At 46.9% G+C, this 23,510-nt stretch overlaps 1 protein-coding gene across 1 annotated transcript; it reads right to left on the reverse strand.

The window, feature by feature from the left end:
* Nucleotides 1-210: 210 nt before the first annotated feature.
* Nucleotides 211-22,415, reverse strand: Alox5ap (arachidonate 5-lipoxygenase activating protein). The gene is made up of 5 exons (XM_051205514.1): nucleotides 22,295-22,415; nucleotides 15,333-15,432; nucleotides 7,544-7,614; nucleotides 2,739-2,820; nucleotides 211-669 (listed from the first exon to the last, which is right to left on the reverse strand). Exons 1-5 carry the CDS (start codon nucleotides 22,362-22,364, stop codon nucleotides 507-509), a joined length of 486 nt encoding a protein of 161 aa, XP_051061471.1. The 5' UTR covers nucleotides 22,365-22,415; the 3' UTR covers nucleotides 211-506.
* Nucleotides 22,416-23,510: the final 1,095 nt, after the last annotated feature.

Below are 23,510 nucleotides of genomic sequence, written 5' to 3' on the forward strand. Positions count from 1 at the left end.
CTGCATGCCATAGTAAATTGCGGTAGTGATGTAAGATGTCAACCTAATCCAAATATGGGATGAGGGGGAGACACTTGGTTAATAAAAGACTCTTAAAAACGTCAGTGTCCACAATATGGATATTGTGATTTTAATTATCGCCATGTAGGTCGAAGAAACACTCGAAGTTAGTACAGAAATATCACCCCCAAACTGAGCCATCAGCCAAAATTTTGTCAATGCCCTTTATTTTAGGAAAACACATGTCTGGTCACAAGACACCTTCAGAGAGCAGGATAAGCCAGGAGAAGGGCAGGGTGGAGCTAGACAATAAATCCTGGGCCACTGCCACGTTCAAGGGGCAGAGTTGACACAAAATTGTTTTTTTCCCGGAAAAGCAAGGTTAACTGATGCTGTGGGCTACTAGACTTACAGCATCTACAGCTGTGGAGGAGCAGAGAACTTCAGAGGGTTGAGTTATAATGCCTCTCTATTGCTCGGTGATCACCCCACTCTGTATCCAGCCATCAGGGGATGAGAAGCAGAGGGGAAATGGTGGTGGTTACAGTTCTTATGTAGTTCTCAAAGTCGCTTCCGAAGAAGAAGATGAGGTAATGGTTGAGTACCCCAGCAAGGGACATAAGAAACAGAAATGAGATGATCCGCTTGCCGAATATGTAGCCAGGAGTGCTGCAGAAGAAAGGGGAAAGATGGTAGACACGGCACAAATGGCACCCGTTCCCCCCGCCCAAAAAAACGCTGCTGCTTCCAAACACACAGGGTTTAAATTATAACTTATTTACTCAGTAATGTGCCCTTTACCCTCTTCACAGCCATGGTGGACATGCCTTCGCTATTAACCATTGAGCATGTTTCAAAGCCAGGTGAAGGAGCCTGCCTTCGGAGGCTATCACTGTTAGGACTCAGTGGCTCAGCATCCCTGACTCCTCTTAGTGTCCTTAACTCCAGATCCTTGATGACAGGATGCTGGCAGGTCCCACCAGTGGTCAGACAATCTGGGCCTTGGGAGCACCGTGGACTCATCAAACAACCCTGCAGGGTGGTCCCTGTCAGGTGTGCCTATAATGCCCCTAGGTGTAATAGAGATTGTGTTAAAGGAGATGGTTTAAATAAGCCAGTGGAGGTGCCTCAGCCTACCCTCCTGAAGCTTCCTGGGAAGAAATGAGGCTTGCACTAATGAGAGACAAGCACCCAGTGATGGAAAAGGCTTTCACATTCCAGAGGAGAGAAACATTTTACTCCACCTCCCTCCACTCTCTCCCCCTCCTCTCCCTCACCCCCCCCTTGCCCCCATCCCCTCCTTGACTCTCCTTCCTAAATGTTTTTTTGGCACAGAATCAGCTGGGGATAGGAGGCAATTCCTCATGAGAAGTAACTGTGTGATGGCATGCAAAGGCCACCCATGTCCTCTATCCCTCTACAAGACCCTAGCGTGCTGGGTCTGGGCCCATCTGAATGGAGCTGACGTGTCTGGAAAGGCCAGTGAAACAGTTTGTTAAGACTGTCAGTAAAGAACCAGCCAAGGGCATGGGATAATCAGCTCTAATGGCAGAACAGGGCTAACTCAGGGGGACAGGTGCACTCATGTTGCTGCAAGCTGTTTCAAGCTGTCACCCAAGGGAGCATCCACAGTTCCAGAAACTTTATCTCATTGAAAGGAACCTCAGAGACTGTGAACTCTCATAGCAAGTATTGACCAGCAATTGGGTACCAACCTCCCAGCTACCCTGTCACCCTGGGACAAAAAGCATCAGCATCTGCCGGGAGCTTGGGGGGGGGGGCTGAAACTCCCAGGTCCTTCTCAAACCAGGATGCAGACCCTGCATCTCAACAAACTCCCTGTGCGACACACAGACATTGGAAGGAAGTTCAGAAGCCCAACAGGCTGGGTAAAAAATGTCACTAAAGGCCCAAGTGTTGAATGGCCTCCTGTTGATGGCACTATTAACAAATAATTGGATGATGAGGGCACCAACCTCATCAGTTCACAGCTGGATGGGCTTTTGAGAAGTAGGGTGCAATCAGAGGATGTAGGTCACTAGATCCCTCTCTGTTAAAATTCTTTAGCATTGGTTGACTGATGGCCACAGTATTTATGCTGTCAAGACAACTTGCAGGAGTCCATTCTCCCCATTGAGTGAATTTCAGGGATGGAATCAGGTACTCAAGGGATGGGAGTGACATAGTTAAAGGAAGGAAAGTGCTGAGGAGGGCTGGGTGTGGCTCGTCTGAGATGGTGTGATGGACTGATCTATTACAGTGGACTTGCATATTACTACAATCTGTATTCTCAATGGTCCTGCGGGTCCCCAGACCTGTTACTCAAAGGAGGCTGTGATAAGGTACAAACTTTAGGTCTCGTTTCTCTTGACAAATGATGAGATGTTTAATTCACAAGAGGCCTGGGAAGTCAGGCAAAAAAAAAAATGTCATTGCTGCCCCAGATTCTGCCACGGAGAACAGCTACTGTACAGTTGCAAGCAATGTACAGCCCAGCATGCTCAAAACACCCTTGTGAGCCAAGGCTATGCAAAGGAAACTTTAATGGGAAAACTAGGCAATTTCCCAGATGTATTTTCAGGGCCCTTAAAGCTCAGGGAGATATGGTGGGGGTCCTAGTGTGGCCTCCCTTCATCCTTGGAGAAGCTCTGGGTGCTGGTCAGAGTGTTCTTCGGCATAGCACCCTCTTACTGGGACAGCAGACATCAAATCGAGTTCTTCAGCACCCTGAGACCTACCTCTGAGTTCTCTCTCCCAGATAGCCGACAAAGTACTTTTGCCTCACGAGCAAATACATCAGTCCCGCGAAGGCAGCAGGAACTAAGTAGAGAAATGGCAACACATGTGTCGGTTTTAGTCTCCAAAACCTTTGTTCATACAACAGTAACAGTGATTAAGTAATTAGCATTTGATCACGAAATCCATCAGAGACCCCAGGTTCATACCGTCCCCATGTGGATTTCTGTTGCCATGCTAAAACATTATAACCAAAAGCAAACTTGGAGAAGAAAGGGTTCATTTTAGCTTACAGTTCCACATCATCGAAGGAAGTTGGGGCAGAAACTCAAGGCAGGAACTGATGCAGAGGCCACAGAGGACCAATACTTACTGGCATGCTCCTCGTGGCTTGCTCATCTACTTCCTACCCCCCCCCCAGGGCCACCTGCCTGGGTGGTGTCATCACCCATGTGGGATGGGCCTTCCTATACCAATCGTTAACCAAGATACCATTCCACAGACTTGCCTACAGACCAATGCTATGGAGGCATTTTCTTAGTTAAGTTCCTTCTTCCCAGATATATCTAGGTGTGTGTCAAGTTGACAAAAAAAAAAAAAAAAAAAAAAAAAAAAAAAAAAAAATCAGCACACATACACTCCAAATAAAAGCCAAAGGGCCGAGTGCAAGTCAAGCACTAAAATAATGGGTTACCTTGCACCAGCTCTACGGCATGCAACACAAAGTACTTGTGTAAGAATCACCTGGTGTGAAATCTTTTAACATGTCTATCCCTAGATATGGGAAGTTGGGCCCGGGTAGCCAGAGGGGCTTCTGTAAGGCCATTGGCTGGTAAGGAAGGCAGGGAAGGGGTCACAGCAGGAACAGTTCTGAGACTGGTCTCTGGAGATGATACTCTGTGCCCCTGGGGTGTCTGGCACACAAAACAGTTTTTTTCTGGACTCTGGGAAAGATTCCTTTCTATTCCAGCATCTGGGGAAACAGCTGCAGGCAGCACTCCAGTCACCCCCATAAAATCCTAAACTTAGGGTTAGGAGCTGAAAACACCAGTTCCCTAAGAGTAGAATGACCTAGAACTGGTGCTTAACTGGTCCCATGTGTGGACAGAGGCTGGTCACAGCTCTCCTACTCCTACTATGTGAGGATAAAGACTGGTTACAACTGGTCTCTATCTTTTAAGAAAAAAAAAGTATGGGAGCAAATAGGGCTCTGTGAGTAAAAACACTTTGAAGACCCCCAGCATCATTCAAACCCAAAGCAGCTTTCAGTAGTGAGACCCTCCCATGTGTCAGGCACCGAGGACTCCAAAGTCACCTGCTGGTTGGGAGAGCAAAGACCAAAAGTCCATGAGGACACTTGTCTTTTCCTAGATCACCTCTGTACTTGGTGGAACGCCTGGAATATATAGACTTTCAATAATATTTGTCAAATGAATCTTTTATTAAAGTCCAGCAAGTATCATTCAGGCAGTTCTGATTTCCAGGTCTTTCTGATTTCAAAATGATGACACTGCCACCAGCAGCAGCGGTAACATTTATGGAGCTGCCATTGTTAATTTGAACCATGTAGAAGAAACATTTTAAAGTTTTTTAATATTTACTTTTATTTTACATGTATGAGTGTTTTGCCTTCATTTATGTATATGCATTCTGTACATGCAGTGCCCACAGAGGCCAGAAGAGGGAGATAGAGCCCCTGGAACTGAGTTTACAGATGGTTGTAAACTGCACTATGGATGCTGGAAGTTGAACCTGGTTCCTCTGCAAGAGCAACCAGTGATCTTAACCACTGAGCCACCTCTCCACCCCCACAAAAGCAACACTTTTTTTTGATAGACTTGCCAGAATACAAGTCTTCTCTGTTGTGGTGGGTATTGTCCCTTTTCAGAATTTAGAATTGCTTTGGAGGTGAGCCTCTGGGCGAGCCTGTGGGAGGTCATTTTGATGATGTTGGTCGGTGTGGGAGGATCCATCTTAATGTTGGGCAAAACCATTCCATAGACAGTGGATATAAGTGGAGGAAGCACACTGAGCAACCATATGCATTCACTCATCACTGTTCTCTGTTCTGTACTACCGATGCTATGTGACCAGCTCCTGTGAGCGCTGTGGCTCCTCCAATATAATGCAGCGTCACTTAGACCTGTGTGCTGAAATAAACCTTTTCTCAACAGAAAAAAAAAAAAGCAATACTTCTTGTGTGAGCCAGAAACAGTGAAGTTCTCAATAGATAGAAGGCTCAACTGTTCTGTGCCAAGAAACACAGACTGAGAAAAGCCCCCAAAAGACCCACACTGAGAATGGTGGCTCACGCCTGTAGTCCCAACACTTGGGAGACTGAGGGAAGTTCAAGGTCAGCCTAGGAAACATATCAAGAACCTAGAAAGAGGTCAGGCAGTGGTGGCACATGCCCATTTTATCCCAGCAACCCTCAGGCAGTGGCAGACAGATCTCAGTGAGTTCTAGGCCAGTCTGGTCTACAGAGTGAGTTCCAGAACAGCCAATACACAAAGAAACCCTGCCTCAATGGGGGATTAGGAGAGATCATAGAAAAAAGGGCTGGAGAGATGGGTCAATAGTTAAGAGCACTTGCTGCCCTTCCAGAAAACCAGGGTTTGATTGCCAGCACACAAGCTAGCTGCTTCCATCCATCCATAACTCCAGTTCCAGGGGATCTGACTCCCTCTTCTGGCATCCAGGGGCACTACATGCATGTGCACAAACCCACACACAGACACACAGATACAGAACTTAAAATAAAATTAACCATTTTTAAACGACCTAGAAATAAAGAATGGGGAAGATAAAAACAAACTTTGAGGCTTGTCCTAATTCCTAAAAGTCACAAGACTGTCACAAATAATTATGTCATGATTAATGATTCGCTTTACATAAAGTTTTCCCATCTGGACATCTCTGTTCTGACTTTTGTTGACCCGTTTCTCTTTCAGTTGGAATTCAACTGAACATTAAACTAATAGGCAACAGGTATGGAAAGGGTTCATATCTCCTGCCTCATTCAGCAAATAGCAGAGACTTTCCAAGGGGAACTTGAGCCATGTGAAACACAAAGCAGGTACAAATCTAAGCTCTAAAATTATGAAATTAAACAAGCCATTTGTCCTTCTGGATCTTGGGACAGTCTTCAAAGGGAGATGTCTGAAACAGAATAATCTCTGGGGTTCCTTTCTGCTGAACAATGTATATAATCTCTGTATTCATAAAAAGTGGTAATAACCACTATAGCTGACTGATGTGTTTGAGCCCTGGCAATGTGGATGTCTGTCTTGACAGAGTTGCATATTTCTGAAATACTCCCAGACTTCCTTTGTATTCACCTAGCGGAGAGGCAATGGAAGATTTACCTAGTATCATTCAGACCCAACCAGACTCATCACTCCTCATATGGGTTTCGTTTGACCTGATTTTTCAAATAATGCCAGATACATTTTTATAATCTCATTCAGGGTAAAAAAAAAAAATGGAAAATAAATGATGAGCTACTGAAAGCCTCCAAGGCGCTCAGAGAGACTGTATGCCATCTCTTCGGTGTTTCTACCGCTCAAAGGAGTGAGTCTCACTCTTGGCAATGACATATCCATCTACCTACTATCTTCTTAATTTTTAAAAGGATTAATTTTTATTGTTGTTTCATATATATGGTGTGTATGTGTCCATGTGTGGATATGTACATGCAGTATCCCTAGAGATCAGAAGAGGGCATGGCATCAGATCCCCCTAGAATTAGAGTTACAGGCAATTTTGAACTGCCTAGAGTAGGTGCCTAGAACGGAACTCAGGTCCTCTGCAAGAGCAGCAAATGCTCTTAATCACTGAGCAACCTCTCCAGCCCCCATCCACCTACATTTTAACTGTCCTTCTGTGTATTGTTAATCCTCCTACATTCAGGACAACGTTGGCATATAATGTTCAACGTGAATTTACAACATGAATTGGGACAGTTAGAGAATGCATAGAGAAACTCCAGAAGTTAGAACTAAAAGACCCAGGCTCTAATCCTACCTATGAGGCTCACCAGTTGACTAACCCTGAACTTTGTTCCCTGAACTAAGTGTCCTCTAGGGTCACAGGGAAGCTAATATCCACTGGACAGACCCTATAGAGCAGTGGAAAATGATAATAATCCAACGGTTTGTCAAATGATTGCTTCTGGCCTTACTGTATGGGCCCTGCCAGGCCACTGAAGCTGCTCCAGACAAATGCCAGTCTCAGCCGCGGCCTTCTGATGTTCAGTCTCCACAGAGAGCCAAGAGCATATGATTCCGGTTTCCGTTTAATTGCAGAGTACCTCTGGGAACCTATCTGTTTTTCAGATTCGTTGAAACCAAGACTGTGTGCAGCTGATCACCCAGGTTCAGCTGGAACCCAGCCCATGCTCTGTAGATGCATGCCCGAGGAGGGCCAGTGTGCTGGGAGCTTATTAACAGAAGAGCCAGCAGCAGCAGTCCCAAAATAGATCCCTCTGGCGCTCTCATTTACAATGCCCTTGTATCTGAGCTAACACTGCTTACCGATTCTGAGTCACATTTAGCCTTAAACCACCCTTGTCAGCGCAGCGCTCTCAACCAGCCACCAGGGAGCAAGCATTAGCAATGCATTACCAGGCCACACTGCGACCCTCACTGAGCATGCCCGGAACACAACCTCCCCAGGGCTCTCATCTCTACAGGGCATCCTGGATAAGAGCTGTAGGTCCAGTCAAGGCTAGTCAACAAAATGCCTGCTCTTTGAACCCCGAGAGCTGCACATTACAGAAAGGGAACTCACAAAGGGAAATTATGGTTACCTTGGCTGCAAAGTAGTCCCGCAGTCCAGAGTACCACAAGGAAAGTGGGATATGCATCTACGCAGTTCTGGCTGTAGGGCAAACAGGGTAGAAAGAAATCAGAAAACACGTGACTTCAATGTGGCCTGAAAATTACCTGAAGACCCCAATTCATAATCACCATTGTGCAAGGGTCACAATCCCCTCTTTTGTCTCTCGGGCACCACATCCAATAGATAGCGGTAGCAAGCAAACGCACTCAGAATTCATTAACTCTGCCTAAGTGAAGCGGATCAGAGGCTGTGTTTCTTTGGCAGGGCTCCAGTGGTGGGTGGTGCCCATGCACTTCTTGGAATAACAAGTCAGCAATGTAGACAGCAAGGTGTGGTCGCTGTCTGAATGGGAGTGGCAGACTGAAAATGCTCAACTAAGGGAAACTATAGAAAGCAGCGGGCCAGGTGGAAAAACAGATCCTCCACGCGTTAAAGAACCAAGTTCCGTTCACAAAAACCGACGGGAGAAGGGTTCCGACGCCCTGGGAAAGGCTTCCAACAGCCCAGAGGAAGGCTTCTGACAGTCCTGGAGAAGACTGCCGCTCTGCGCCAGGCAATGTAACACGCGCCACCAACTCGGTGGCTTAAAACACCACAGATTCATTGTGTCACCATTCCAGAGGGCAGGGTCTGAAATGGATCTCCCTGAGCTACACACCAAGGTATGGACAGATCTGCATTCTCTGTGAAGCTCACAGAGGGTGGGGGCTATTGCCTTGACTCTCCAGTATTCCTTGGCTCATGATCCCTTCCAGTCTCAAAGTCAAGCATGACCAGTGAGCCTTTCTAACGTAAAGCCTATCTCCTCATTTAAAAGACCCCATTTGTGGAGCTGGAGAGAAGGCTCCCTGACTGGGAGCACTTGATGCTCTTCCAGGGGACCCAACTTTGGATTCCAGCGTTTGCCTCCATTGGCTCTCAATCACTTGTAACTCTGGCTTTAAAAGATGCAACGCTCTCTTCTAGCATCTTTGGGCATGTATACACACACACACACACACACACATTTTTTTTTTTTAAAAAACCAACCTGTATTTCTCCATATAATGAAATAACAGTCTTATACAAATAGGAAATGTTAGGGCTCTGTCTACCATAACTGCAGTCATATTCAGAGGAGAAACCAAGGCCTAGAGCAGCTGACTCTCTAGGGTTTCCCAGCTCAGGAGTGGGAGCTGAAAAAGGCAAGAATTTACACCTGACCAATTTGTCTCCAAACCCTGGAACTCTTTCACAATGTAAACAGTAAGTGTTCTTGGGTACAGCTTGTAGTCCCTAAACTAGTATTTAAACACACACACACACATGCAGCCAGTCAGTGGTGGCACACTCCTTTCATTCCAGCACTCCGGAGGCAAAGGCAGACGGATCTCTGTGAATTTGAGGCCAACCTGGTCTACAGAGCGAGTTCCAGGACAGCCTGGGCTGTTACACAAAGAAACCCTGCCTGGAAAAACAAACAACAACAAAAATGCAATAAATATGGGAAAACAATAGAACAAAGGTAGAAGAGGTATTCGGGGAGCAACATGCAACTGTGGAAAGAACAGCTGACTGGGACTTGTTCCCTGGCGGGACTTCAGCCAGCTTTAGCATTAGCTATCTGTCTGTGCTCCATTTCCACACCCACAAAGTGATGGGTGCGTCAGTAACTCCACCCTCTGAGGCGCTAAATCAGTGGTGTGGTGCAGAGGTTCTCATGAAGGCCCCATCCCAGGAGCAACTGAGGACTTATTAGATGCCCAAGTGTTTGTGTCACCTCAGACTTGTGGCATTAGAAACTGGGCAAGAAGCTCAGCAATCGTGTCTTAGCAATCCTTCCAAGTGGTTCTGGGCGTGGTGCAACTTAAGAGCCACGGGTCTGAAGGGTTCGAGCTATGTAGGTAAAAGCCAGAATGCGATGTTCAGACTGCTTCTTCCTAGGGTCTCATGCCTGAGAATCACTAAGAAGTCTGCTATTCTCATTGAGTATGGGTATAGTCCCCTATACATTACATAGATTATATATTGCACATTGGTCCCCAGAACACAGTGCTAAAGACCTTCAGGAGAGGGGCGTGTGGACCGCCATTGAAGATGTACCCTGAAAGGGTTTGCTGGACACTGTCTCCTCTCTTCCCCATTCCCACTCTTCCTCCATCCCTGTCCCCCCTCTTCCCCTCTTTCTCTGACTTAAACTATGAACCCTCAGACTAACACCTTTCAACTGTGATCCAAGTTATATTGCCCTCACCATTGACCCGACCCTATGGGCTCACCTGATCTTGTACTTGAAACTCCAGAACCATAAACGTCTGTGCCTCAAAAGTAGCCTGTGACAGCTATTTTGTTATAGCGGTGAAAAAGCTTGGTTCATTTTTGCTTTCTATGGCGGTGACATAACATCATAACCAAAGTCAGCTTGAGGATAAAAGGGTTTTTGTTTTTTCACCTTATAGCTAGCTTATAGTCCTTCATGAAGGGAAGTCAGAGTAGGGGACATTGTGGCAGAGGCCATGGAGCTAGAGGCCATGGAGGATCAATGCTTACATGCTTGTCCCCATGGCTTATTCTGCCTGCTTTCTTTCTTTTTTTAAAAACTAATTTATCTTTACTTTATATGCATTGCTGTTTTGCCTGCATGTTTGTCTGTGTGAGAGTGTCAGATCTTAGAGTTATAGTCGGTCTTTAGCTACCATGTGGGTGCTGAGAATTGAACTCTGATCCTCTGGCAGAACAGGAGGTCTTCTTAACCACTGAGCCATCACTCCAGTCTCCTTCAACCTGTTTTCTTATACCACCCAGGACCACCTGTCTAGGGGTGGCACATCTCACAGTGGGCTGGGCCCTCCCACATCAATCATGAATGAAGAAAATGCCCTACAAACTTTTCCTCCAGTCAGTATGATGGAGGTATTTTCTTATTTGGAGTTCCTCTTCCCAGATGACCCTAGCTTGTGTCAAGTTGACAAAAAATTAACCAGCACATCTGGATAATACATCTGGATTAATCACCCTTGATCCATATGGTACAGAGTGCCTAGAGATGTCGGGCTGTCCTTTCCCAGCCACAAAGACCTTATGTCCTCCTACGATCAAAAAGGCCTTTCTCTAGAGAAGATAGTGAATGCCATAGGCGATAGACCCAGGTCTCCTCTCCTGGAGACAGACCCAAACCAGGCACAAATGCAGAACCCTGGTGGCCTCATGGGTGGGGTGACCTGAATCCACACAAGTTCCACAGGTCTAATGGACACAGAATTCTAAAGGGCAGGAGGTCCTTTCATGTCGTCCCTTTGCAGTTCCTCACTTACTGAATAGCTGGGTACACAGCTAGCCTGCAGCATCCCCAGGGTGGCCAAAACATTCCTATGCCCACATATCAGGGCCACAATCCTGCAGCCTCAGGAGTGAAAAAAATGTGATCCATCTCCCAGCTCAAGGAAGGCAGAGAAAAACTCTTCCAGCTGGTCTAACAGCATGCAAAGTCTGCTGACCTTACCTATTAGCAACACGGATTTCTCCCAGCTTCAGCCTGATCCTCATATTTTATCTGTTTTGAAGTAGTGGTTTGGGGAGGAGGGGAGTGTGTATTGGTGTGCATGTGTGTGCACAGGTGTGGAGAACAGAGATGGGCATCCTGGGTCTCTCGTTGAATCTGGAGCTTGTGGATTAGGCTGGCCGGTGAAGCCCAGAGATCTACTGGTCTCTGCCTCCTCAGCCCTGGACTACAAGCTTGAACCACTACACTCGGTTTTCTTTTCTTTTTTCTTTCACGAGCTGAGGCTCGAACTGTGGTCCTCATGCTTGCATGGCAACCACTCGCTGCTTCAGCAATCTCCACAGCCCATGAAGCAGCAATTTTGGATCACTAATTGCCCAGGAATCTGTATCCTCAAGAGAGAGCTGTCTGATGTCTAGAGCAGGCTTTCCACTGTTCCTGCCTATATTTCAATTACCTTTCTTCCTAGTAAAATATATTCTGTATGGAGTTGGTACATTAGAATGAAAATTCCCCCGACATTACTATTACATTTATTTTCCTTTTGAGGAGCTTTGTATCTTTGCTTTGCTTTGCTTTGCTTTGCTTTGCTTTGCTTTGCTTTGCTTTTTCAAACAGAACTGGTAACCCCATCTTGACTCTTAAACTGAGGTCTGAACAGGGTCTGCTCAGCTGGTCTCGCAATAAATCGCCATTCAGTAAAGCTGAAGCCCCACAATCTGACTGTTTTATGGAGAGGCCCCGGGCTATCTTTTCTTTCCTTTTTTCCCACCTCTGGAAATGTACTAGAGAAGCACTTTAAAATTCTGTTGGTTTGTGTAAATTAAGTTAAAATAAGGAAGTACCGTGAATAAGAGTAAACCGTGCTCTGGACACCAGTCAGGCTCCTTGTAGATACAGTGGCTTTAAATTACACTGCTTTTAAAACGAGCCCACAGTGGCCACCAAGAGATGCTAGAGTATCTTGACATTTCTCAGAACGTGCTCTGACAGAAAGTGAGCAGAAAGGGAAATCTCTGTGGTTAATTATGACACCCCTTCCTGGTGAACTAGACTGTTCTTAGGAGTGTCTCAGGGAGCACTTGTTCTTTGTTGAACGTTAGTTAATGACCCATGAAGTTGGAACCAAGGAACACATTTCAGGAAATTACACATCTCTAGACACCCATCCCTCCCACAGCCATGCTTACCTGCACTCCCAAGGAAGAACCACAGTCAGCTAACTAGAATCTTCCTCCTAAAGTCAAACTCTGACTCAGGCTCACTACTGTGCATGTGCTCCAAGCCCAGAGCACTGAATCGCATTCTGTGGGTGTCAAAGAGTCAAGGTGCAGCTCATTTTATCTAGAAAGCTCTGGCCCAACACTATCCTAGTGGTCAGATGACCCATCAATCAAGGGATCTGACCTGATGGACTCTACTGATGTTGCCTGAGTCATCTTTTATTCCACTGTCCCAGACTCTCATTCTATCTATTCCTCAACAGTCCTAGCTCATGCTGAAAAATAACACCTTTTCTCAAAAAGAAAAAAAAAATCTGGGTCTTACAGCTTATGAAAGAAATGTTTGTGTATAAGTTGTGTTGTGTATAGCTTATAGTATTATATACTGTGTGTGTGTGTATACATATGTGTGTGTATGTATGTATGCATAGCGTACTATTGTCATTCTGCGTATTAACAACAGGTACAGCTTCACATGTTATGTTTTAGATAACAAGATTAAATGCATGCTCTTGGGATAGAGAGATGGCTCAGAGGTTAAAAGCACTGGCTGCTCTTGCAAAGGACCTAGGTTTGATTCCCAGCACCCACATGAAGCTTACAACCATCTGTAACTCCAGATCTGATGCCCTCTCCTGGCCCCCATGGGTACTGCACATACACGAACAGTGCACATACATTCAGGCAAGACACTCACATACATAAAAATACGAGACTGTTAAGATACATCCTCTTTTTTTCTTCTTCTACCTCTTCTTGGTGATTTTAGAGGGCCCTGAAAAAGAGACTGCCTATGTGGCTTTCTGTTCATCAGCACCTTCCTGGTGGTCTCCTGGCACAGGCAAACAGCCAGGGTCCCTGGGCTTTGTCAGGATCTTGCTATACAGATCTCCAGCCCCTCATGCAACCCACATATGCATTCACGAATGCTTGTTGGCCAAGGGAGGAAGTGGTCTTTGTAAGAGAACCACAAGTGTCTGAGCAACTCTATCTGATAGAAGTTCTCTTTGCTGGGTCTCTACTTCCTACCACGACTTCCCTGTCTGCTTATTCCCCTCCACCTCTCAAGAAGGCTGAGTGGTAAAGATGTGGATTTTGAAAACCAGGTTGCAGTGTCTTCATGGTTGGGTCCCCCCAAACACAACCATCACTCGATGCACATATCCTTACCTTTGGAACTGCCACACAATCACAGAATTTCTAAGCCACTCTACCCAGCCATGCCACTCCACCACAAGCCTCAGGGTACTTCTGCGACTTGGAGGCCAGCAGCTAAAGGAGCTAGGTGTAAACACACTGGGGTCATAAAAAAACAAAACTAGTTCTCCACCAGGAGGGGCAAGTGGCAGAAATGGTATAGTCCCAGCAGTATACACCTGGAATCCCAATCCTAGACAGGGCACAGGCAAGAGGATCACACCTTTGAGGCTAATCTTGGCTCCACAGTGAGACTGTGTGTCGGAAAAGAAAGAAGCAGATTTCTCAGGATGCTCCAATTACTGTGCATTGCTAGCGTGGTAGGAATTTAACTTCTAAGAACGTGAGGGGCCAGTCCACTGTGGCTTCTCACTGGAGGATTAAGGAGTCCGTAAGAACTCAGTGTTACCGTGAGAAAGTAATTATCTAAGTAGAAGGGCACTGCTCATCCCCACTGCTGGAAACCGTGGTTTTCTTTGAGCAATTTTGTCTCCACCCCTGATCAGAGATACCCTTACATCTCTTGCATGTGACATTTCCGAGGTGCCCTTTTGTGTTTTCTCCACAGAAAATGGTGTAGAAACATTGATGCCAACCTACACAGTTTCTGCTCTTCTTCAAATGGATCTGCAATGCCTTTTAACCAGCATCTTTTAATGCCTTAAATTGACACTGAAGATTGACAAAGCCTAGGTCTAAATGGTAACAAAGAAACCTTCCTGTCACTGCTTGAGCAAAGGGGGAGCAGGCAGGCAGGATGGAAAGGGAACATCTAGGAATATTCTGTTGGGACTTCTAGAGTAACTGTGGGTGCTCCACCAAGGCATGCACCAATGTAGAAGAAGCTCAGGGCTGGGAAATGTCAATGGAGAAAGCCCTCCCTGGTATTGCACACACCCACCTGTACCTCTCAGAAAGAGTGAATGGTATCTACTTGGGAGAAATTGTATTCGTTCCTAAGGGCTGTCTCATCGTCACCCTCAGAATCAGTTTAATTCACAAGAAGCCAATGACAGCTGGCTGGAAGCCCCCACCCAGATGCTTGCACAGGTCTGACGGGAGCCCCTTACAGAGCCTCCCGACCTTCCTAGAAAGTCCCTGGCTTTGATCCTACTGTGGGTGGCTATGACTACCCCTTGGATGTACCTCTGGAAGAATCAAAGTCACCCCTAGGATTGGAACTGACACCCCCTCTCAAAGCAGCCCTACATCAAAGCAGAGAGCCTGCCCTTCTGGCTGCTAGCATGCCTGGCTGACCCTGTTTAAATATATTCTGCATAAACGAAGATCATGTTTGAGTAATGTCTTCTCAGGTTTGTGAGCCAAAGAGAACCCCATAAACCTCTTTCCAGGGCCATTCAGGCGTCTCCCAAAAGCGTTTCTGTTCCAAAGTCAAGGCAAGAGGACAGGGGGATGTATTGCTCAGAGCTTCTATCTTTCTGTCCCCGTTTTGATTGCTCAAGGGGACCTGTGTTATGAAACTCACTGATTTCACCTCCAGACTGCCACTGGACAAGGCCAGGGAAGTGTGAGGGAGGCACTTTTGGAGCTGCTATGAATCACAGCTGGCTCAAGCTGAAGAGCTCTGACACCCACAGGAAACTGGTCCCTGGGTGTTTCTGGATCATGGAGCCTATACCTCCCCTCCCTCTACCCCACTTCCTTCCTCTAAGGCTTGTGTACACCAAGATGAGGAAGGGCATCTAGAAGCCTTCCGGGTGAGCTTCACCCTTCCCAGAAGCCTGCCTCCTGGACACTCTGAAGGTCAACAGAGGCAGATGTGCCCTGGAGAACAGTCTCATTCCTTCAGGCCCATGTCCCTACCATTAGTCAGCAGCATCAGAGTTTGAACTCACTTGGCAGTGTAGACCCGCTCAAAGGCAAGAGTTCCTGTCCTCTGGAAGCTCCTCCCGGTCTGTGTCTTGCTTTCATGCTCCACCTTGTGGGCGAAGAACGCTGCCAGAAGGAAAGATTTGGATTTGGTTCACAATCAGGCACATTCAGGAGTCTGTTCTTCAACTGTTTTCCTAAAATGTAAAAATGCTTCCTGGATTCTGTGTCCAAGCCCACCTCCATGTCCTCCCCACCACACATGTCACTTAGCAAAAATGTCTTCAGCATCAGCCCCCTCATTAGTGTGTTTGGTGTTGGGACAAGTCAGCAAGCAAGGCATGGTGGCACACACCTTTAGTCCCAGTTCTCAGGAGGCAGAGGCAGGCAGGTCTCAGTGAGTTTGAAGCCAGCCTGCTCTACAAAGAAAGTTCCCAGACAGTCAAGTCTACACAGAGAAACCCTGTCTTGAAAACTACAGACAGACAGACAGACAGACTGACTGACAGACAGAACGGCAGGGGCCGGGGGAGGGGGGGCAGAGAAACTCACAGTTGAAAGATATTGACAACCAAGAAAAGCAGAAATGACTCCATAGAATGGCTTTGAAGGGTAAGCCTACTAGCTTATTTATGAGTCATGTCACAGGATGTCTAGAGAAGATGATACCTAAGATAAAAATGTAAGAATAGGCAGGAAATTGCCAAGTGACTGTAGGGAGCAGAGGATGCAAGGGGAATCACTTGTGCTCAGGTGGAGAAGTATATTCAAGGGCTAAAAGCAAGAACTATGTGTCTGCGGCTCAGTAGGCCCTGCTCAGGATAGGAGATGGACTGAGCTGGGGATGGGGATCCAGCAGAACTACAAATGAGGCTAAGGAGGTCATCGCTGAATGAATATTTTATAAAGGATAATTTCCCTACTATATAGACTACTCTAATTTTTTATGTCTATGGGTTTTCCCCTGCATGTATGTATATGCATCACATGTGTGCAATATCCAAGGAGGCCAGAAGATGGAGTCAGAGCCCCTAAAACAGGAGTTACAAATGGTTGTGAGTCTCTATGTAAGTTCTGGAAATTGAACTAGGGACCTCTGTAATAGCAGCTAGTACTCTTAACAGCTGAGCCATCTCTCCAGCCCCAGTGAATGATTAATTTAATGATTTATCAGTTGTCTATTACCATGAACCAGATGGTTAGTTTGAATCTGAGAACAAAATAGACCAAGATCCTTGGCCCAAGGAGCTCATGTCTTATAAACAATAACAGAAGGAGAGACAAGTAGTCAGTAAACAAAACCTCTAGAATACAGCTGTGCAATGTAAAAGCTATGGACAAAGGAGAGGGTGGTAGATGATATGCAACCCTGTGGAAGAGCACTTGCCCAACACCTGAAAGCTTCTGGGTTCTACTCCTGCATGGGACAATAAAAAGAGGGATTGGAGTTAAGTGTGGTCAGGAGAGTTTGCCTAGCTCCTAGCATCATATAAAACTGAGCATGGTGGAAGACACCTAACTGTAGCTCTCGGAAGGTCAAAATGGGAATATTAGGGGTTCAGAGTCATCCTCAGTTATACATTAAGTTTGAGGCCAGTCTGAGATACAGGAGAAGAGGAAAAGAGAGAGAGAGAGAGAGAGAGAGAGAGAGAGAGAGAGAGAGAGAGAGAGAGAGAGAGAGACTAGTAAAAGACTACAAGCATGCATAGCATAGGAGGCCCGGAGTGTGGCTCAAACCCCAGCCAGGACCCAGAGAAGCTAAATATCTAGAAATGCCCATTGGACGTAGAGAAACTGCCGAGTCCTGGTGAGGGCTACATGATGAGAACTCGGAGTGACGTATGGGCTTACATAGAGCAACTGTGGGGCCAAAAGCTATTATGCCTTCTATGTGTCAGGTGCTTACAGAAGGCAGACCCAAGGCAGGAAGAAGTCAGCTGACCAAGGCCATGGCTGTAGTCATGTAAGAGATCGGAGCCAGAGGGTATGGCCGTAGGTGGGAGGGTGCAGAATAAAGGATTTTTTTTTCTCCCTCTCCTATTTTATTCCCATACTCCCATCTAGGGAGTGGAAAGTGGCAGAACATGATCAGCTTCTTTCCTTACCCATTTCCTATTTGTCTCCTCCAAAAACTATGGAAAAGGGCACCTCACCAGCTGCACCAAATAGAGCCTTTCATGTTTTGTGACACGCTTTATGTATATAAAACAATACTCTTTTGTAGAAACATGTCCATGTTGAGCATATCCAAAGGACTAGCTTGTACAGCAGAGAGCTTGCCACATTGCAGGCATCTCCTCACTCAGTCTTCATGGACTCTCTGAAAGGGGGTTGTTCCGCTCTGAAGACAAGGAGGTCACTGCTCAGGAAGGCTTGGGCTCAGGGCTGCTGAATTCCACCTCAGCTGAGCCTCTCCTCTTGCTGTCATTTAAGTATAATAAATCTGTCTGTTCTGAATGTCTCTACTAACAGAAAACATTAGAAAATTAGGCATCTCCTTTCCAGGACTCAGAGAAATGAGACTGGTATTGTGGGACTTGAAGGGTATCTCTGTCTGCTCGTCTGCCCCTACATGCTCAGAAAAGCAAACCCTTCCTTTCCCATCTTCCTACTGTCTAGCCCAAACCTGCCACCCTCCTCGTGTCTCTTTCTTCACGGCTGTCTTCATCCTTTACCTCTCAAGATTTCCTTTTCACTTCACCTAAAGATGCCTGCAAATCCTTCCTACCCATGCATTCAGACTTCAGCAAGTCTTTCTCAGTCCTGTATCTGTGGATGTCAACCTCTCCTTCCTTACTTTCCTTACTCCTCACCATTCTCCCCAAGCTCTTGTAATCCTCCAGTAAATTCCAGAAGCCATGTAGGCAAAGACCATTAGGACCTCTTTTCCTAGCTTGTTGTTAATATTAAACCAAAATCAGCAGCGGATAAGAGGCAAACGCCCACATATGGCCGCAAACAGTTCCTCAGAATTCACCACAAAAGGGATACAGACAACACCTAAACCATCATCGTCTACAATAACCTCAGCCGCCAGCACAGACAGGTATCACCCACTGCGCTTCTGGGGTGAGGAATGCGGTATGGATGCAGGGGGTGCAAAGTAAACAGGAGTCAGCAGGGTAACAGCCATAGGTCAGCAGAATAGCTTAGTGAACTGGTTATCAGGAGCTGATTTTTCTATGACAGTGGTTCTGAACCTTCCTAATGCTGCGACCCTTTAATGCAGCTCCTCCTGCTGTGGTGACCCCCCAACCATAAAATTATTCTATTGCTACTTCATACATGTATTTTTTGCTACTGTTATGAATCGTAATGTAAGTGTCCAACATTCAGGATAGCTGATCAATCCCTCTGGGGGTTGCAACCCACCTGTTGAGAACCCTTCCTTTACTAACAGTCTTCATTTCAGAAAGAACCCCCAGGAAGGGAGGAGGTGGCTCTGTGGTGGACAGGGGGAGGAGGATGCTGAGTCCTCCCACTTCTTCCCATCACTCCACGGGCTATGGGAACAGCACTCCTACCCAAAGGAATCCCTTATTTGCTGTCCCCATGTCCAGGACAGTCCTCCTTCACCTTCTTCCCCTGGTCTCCTGTATCATTTTCCCCAAATAGATGCTCCTCTACTCTGATGGAGTTGCTTTCCCAATAAATCCACCCTATGTTAGAAATATTTCGTTTTTCTTTTTGGTTTTTTGAGACAGGGTTTCTCTGTCCTGGAACTAGCTCTGTATTCTAGGCTGGCCCAGAACTCACAAGATCCCTCTGCCTCCAGGTGCTGGGATTAAAGGTGTGCAACACCACTGCTGGCCTAAGTTAGAAATATTTGAAGTCAAAAATACAATTACTACACCTGACCTGCTCAGTGCCACAGCTTAGCCTGGACTACCTTAAATGTGCTCAGAGTACTTCTGGTAGTCTATGGTTGAGCTGAGCCATCTAACATAAAGCTTGCTTTGCAATACTTGACAGAATTCATTGTGTATCCTACTAAAAGTGAAAAGTGGAATGGTTCTATACGAACCCTTCTTACACCTAGATAAAAACTGAAAAGTCAACAGCAGAACCACAGTAAGTGTCCTAGTTAGGATTTCTATTGCTGCGATGAAATACCATAACAAAAAAGCAAGTTGTGGAGGAAAGGGTTTATTTGGCTTACATTTCCATGTCATTGGTCACCACCAAAGGAATTCGGGACAGGAACTCAAGTAGGGCAGGAACCTGGAGGCAGGAGCTGATGCAGAGACCATGGAGGAGTACTGATTACTGGCTTGCTCCTCATGCTGTTCAGCCTGCTTTCTCATAGCAGCCAGGACCACCAGCTCAGGGGTGGCCCCTCCCACAGTGGGTTGAGCCCTCCCCCATCAATCACTTATTAAGAAAATGCTTTAGGTCTTTCTACAGTCTGATCTTATGGAGACACTTTCTCTGCTGAGGTTCCCTCCTCTCAGCTTATGTTGAGTTGACATAGAACTAGTCAGCACAGTAAGTGCTGTGGTTTTTGCATGGTTTTTTTCCTGGCTTGCCTCATGGCAAAGCTGTTGGCCCCTTGGCAGGAGACAGCTGCGGCTTCTTGACAGCTGTGCCAGGAGAGCAACTGGGCTTTGATAATTCAGGACTGGGTTTCTCAGCTTGGCCTGTCCTCTCAAGTCGGCATTCTGCTGGCTCAAACTGGAAGAGAGCCTTAAGTTCAAAGATCTTGATGACTAAAGTGTTTGAAGGCAGAGGGGGAAGTCACACCAGGCAGCCTGGGCACTGCCCATCCTCAGAAAACCGGAGAACGTGGGGCCAACCACTGCATCTCTTTATCTGGGGCACAAACAGTGGTTCAATACTTGGTAACAACGTGGAAAAAAAAATTTTTTTTTTGACTAAGAGGAAGTTTCCCAAATGGTGTTTGGCCTGGGCAATGAAAAGCAAAGGTTTTTGCATATCTTTCCAGCTCTTTCACATAGGTTTATAGATAAAGCCCAGAGTTCATTAGAATTGCAAAGAGGGGCTGAACTTAGGATTTACTATTGACCTAAACCCTCTCTCAGTTACAGGTCAGCACCAGTACTGTGTCTCAACTTATCCCAACTGCATCTCCCGCAGTTACAGATGGTCCTTGCAGATGACTTCAATCTCACCTGGTCCCTCAGGCTCCTCCCTCACGGGAGAGCACAGCTTACCCAAAGCCACTGCATGGTACCGTTGTTCAGGGCAGCAGCATCGCCCTTCCCTGAGCACAGGTGGAATGGCTGTGTGCCAACATTGGCACCATGATCTGTGTAGTACTGGACTCCTAGGGGGACGGTCCAGCGAAGGGGAGTGGGACGGGGGCTGTGATGGCACAACCTGCTCATTTGCTTGTCTAACATGGAGCCTGTGCAGCTTCCCCCGACTCATTGCTGAACTGAGAGGACAATGTGAAAGTGAACTTGGACTTCCTGTTGAGCCCAGTTCCAACAGCAATGGCAGGAGGGCACATGGTCGCCTGTGCACCAGTACCCATAAGCCACAGTGTGGGGTATAGAGGAGAGGAATAGAGGGGAGCCACTGCCCAGGGCTGAGTAGCACTGTCCCTGCCCCCACACAGCTGTCTGCAGGAGCCTGGAGGGTTCCTGCTGTCACTGCCCCTGGAAGGCGGCCTTGCTCACTGTCCTATCCTCGGGCCCCCTGGGTACCACCTCATGCCAAGCAAAGTCTCTGTAGGTGTGTGTAGGTTGCCTACACACTCCAGAGCCAAGAGAGCCCCGAGTGAGACAGCAGTGGTTTGAGGAAGTAGTTGCCTGAATCCCTCTCTGAGTTGATCAAATGGAGGGTTGGGTCTGACCACTCCACCCTGTTGCTGCATGTAGAAAAGATGCTTATGGTGTGCCAAGCTGGGTCCTGCTCTGGGCTAGCATCACCACCCTCAAGATGGGGGCAAGTATGCCAAAGTGGCTCAGCCCTCCAAATTCCAAAGTGTGACAGTGCATGATCACGAGCAATTGCTGTGAAGCCTTGGCTGCTGCCAATAGTAATGACCTCCAATTTTCTCTTAATATACTATAAAGCACAAGGCCACTGGTATCCTTACCAAAAAAAAGAAATCAGCCTGGAAAAGGCCCAAAGCAGAACTTTACGGTGACTGGCTGTTCTACACAGATCTGCCCTTCGCAGACCTGTATCCTGTTAGTTCTTTAACTCTTAATGAGGGTAATGGCAAGGCTAAGAAACAGGGATGTCTCTCTGAATAGACAGATGAGAGATGAAAGATAGAAATGCAGATGCTAGATGGATACATACATACATGGACAGATAGAGAGAGATGATTGACAGATAGATGATAGATAGATAGACAGATAGACATAGATACATAGGTAGATTGTGTGTGTGTGTGTGTGTGTGTGTGTGTAAAGCTATACACCAAAGGGCTGGGATATAAATGAATAGGAGAGAACTTACCTACTTACTTAGAATATACAAGGCCCTGAGTTCTATCCTCAGTCAAACACACACACACACACACACACACACACACACACACACACACGGTTTTTAATGTTTCTGCAGAATAACTTTTTAAAGTACAGAAGTGAATATTGATAAAGTGCTTTTCTGTTTATAGCTCCCAAATCAACCCCCAAGCCTCTCTCTCATACACACACACAGATGACAGATCATCTCCATTGCCCTGCAGATTAGCTAATTCAGCCCAACATCCGAACATATACCCCGCACTTTCTCTCTTGGCCGCCCTCCTCCCACTCTTCCGTATCCATACACCAACTGCAGACACTTGAGTCAAGTTTGTCAGCAGCCTTGCAGGTTGCCGTCTTTCCTCTGTAAACATGACCTGTCGTCACCACTCAAGTGAAAGAAGGTCCAGACTCACATAGAACGGCCCCACCCTTATGCACACAAGTCCAAAGAAGTAAGTTGAGGTGCATAGAAAATGTATGCACACAACTGTGTGTGCCTGACTTACAACACCCTGTTCTCCCTGAGGGAGGACTGCCCTTACCGTTCTGGACCACGCTGATGAGGGTGACAATGACCAAGAGCACAACATTGCCCACAGTCTCTTGATCCATCCTTGCTTGAGGCTCTCCAGAGACAACGAGCCTGGCCCGAGCACCTCAGCCTCTCTGCGCAGAAAGAGGAAGTGCCAACCCCATTCTGGCTTTCACCACCAGCACAGTCATTCACATCAACTGCTCCTCCCCTCCTCCTCTGCCTCCACCTCCTGTCCCCTCTTGTTCCTCCCCTTCTTCCTCCTCTGTCTCCCCTCTCATGTCTCCCCCTCCTCTTGCTCCTTCCCTCCTTCTCATTTCCTCCCCCTTCTCTTTCTACCCTTGCTCTCCCTCCTCCCTTTGCTCCTCCTCCCTTTGCTCCTTCACCTCCTCTTGCTCCTCCTCATTTTCCTCCTTCTTTCTCCTCTTGCTCTCCCTCCTCCCTTTGCTCCTCCACCTCCTCTTGCTCCTCCTCATTTTCCTCCTTCTTTCTCCTCTTGCTCTCCCTCCTCCCTTTGCTCCTCCACCTCCTCTTGCTCCTCCTCATTTTCCTCCTTCTTTCTCCTCTTTGCTCTCCCTCCTCCCTTTGCTCCTCCATCTCCTCTTGCTCCTCCTCATTTTCCTCCTTTCTCCTCTTTGCTCTCCCTCCTCCCTTTGCTCCTCCACCTCCTCTTGCTCCTCCTCATTTTCCTCCTTCTTTCTCCTCTTGCTCTCCCTCCTCCCTTTGCTCCTCCACCTCCTCTTGCTCCTCATTTTCCTCCTCCTTTCTCCTCTTGCTCTCCCTCCTCCCTTTGCTCCTCCACCTCCTCTTGCTCCTCCTCATTTTCCTCCTTCTTTCTCCTCTTGCTCTCCCTCCTCCCCTTGCCCCTACACCTCTTGCTCCTCCTTTTGCTCCTCCCATCCCTACCCTTGTTCCTTCTCCTCCCTCCCCCCCCCTTCACTCTTTCTTTTCTAATTATTATTCAACAAAGTGGCTGGACTGTGCTTTGGTGTTCCCTTCCTTCCAGGAATAGCAGAGCCTGAGGGAAAGGCAAGCACATGGCACAGTCTCCAGTATTGTTTATCATGGGCAGCCTCCCTGGGAGCCTTCAGCATGAATTCTGGGCCCTGACCAGCATGAGGATCCAGGAGCCACCACCATTTCTTGCATTGGCAAAAAGAAAGAAAAGAGAAAATGAAATTTTAAAAAATGCAATGAATACAGCACCCAAAAGATCTGTGCCCTGA

Source organism: Phodopus roborovskii, unplaced genomic scaffold (genome assembly GCF_943737965.1).
Source record: "Phodopus roborovskii unplaced genomic scaffold, PHOROB, whole genome shotgun sequence".
NCBI classification, from domain to species: domain Eukaryota; kingdom Metazoa; phylum Chordata; class Mammalia; order Rodentia; family Cricetidae; genus Phodopus; species Phodopus roborovskii.

What these genes read in the sequence shown, in the direction of transcription:
- Alox5ap (XM_051205514.1), bottom strand. Translation starts at nt 22,364, where the DNA reads ATGGATCAAGAGACTGTGGGCAATGTTGTGCTCTTGGTCATTGTCACC. An exon ending in GAGCGGGTCTACACTGCCAA is followed by an intron (nt 7,615 to 15,332) that starts GTGAGTTCAAAC and finishes TTTGCCCTACAG; the next exon opens with CCAGAACTGCGTAGATGCAT. An exon ending in GGGACTACTTTGCAGCCAAG is followed by an intron (nt 2,821 to 7,543) that starts GTAACCATAATT and finishes TTCTCTACTTAG; the next exon opens with TTCCTGCTGCCTTCGCGGGA.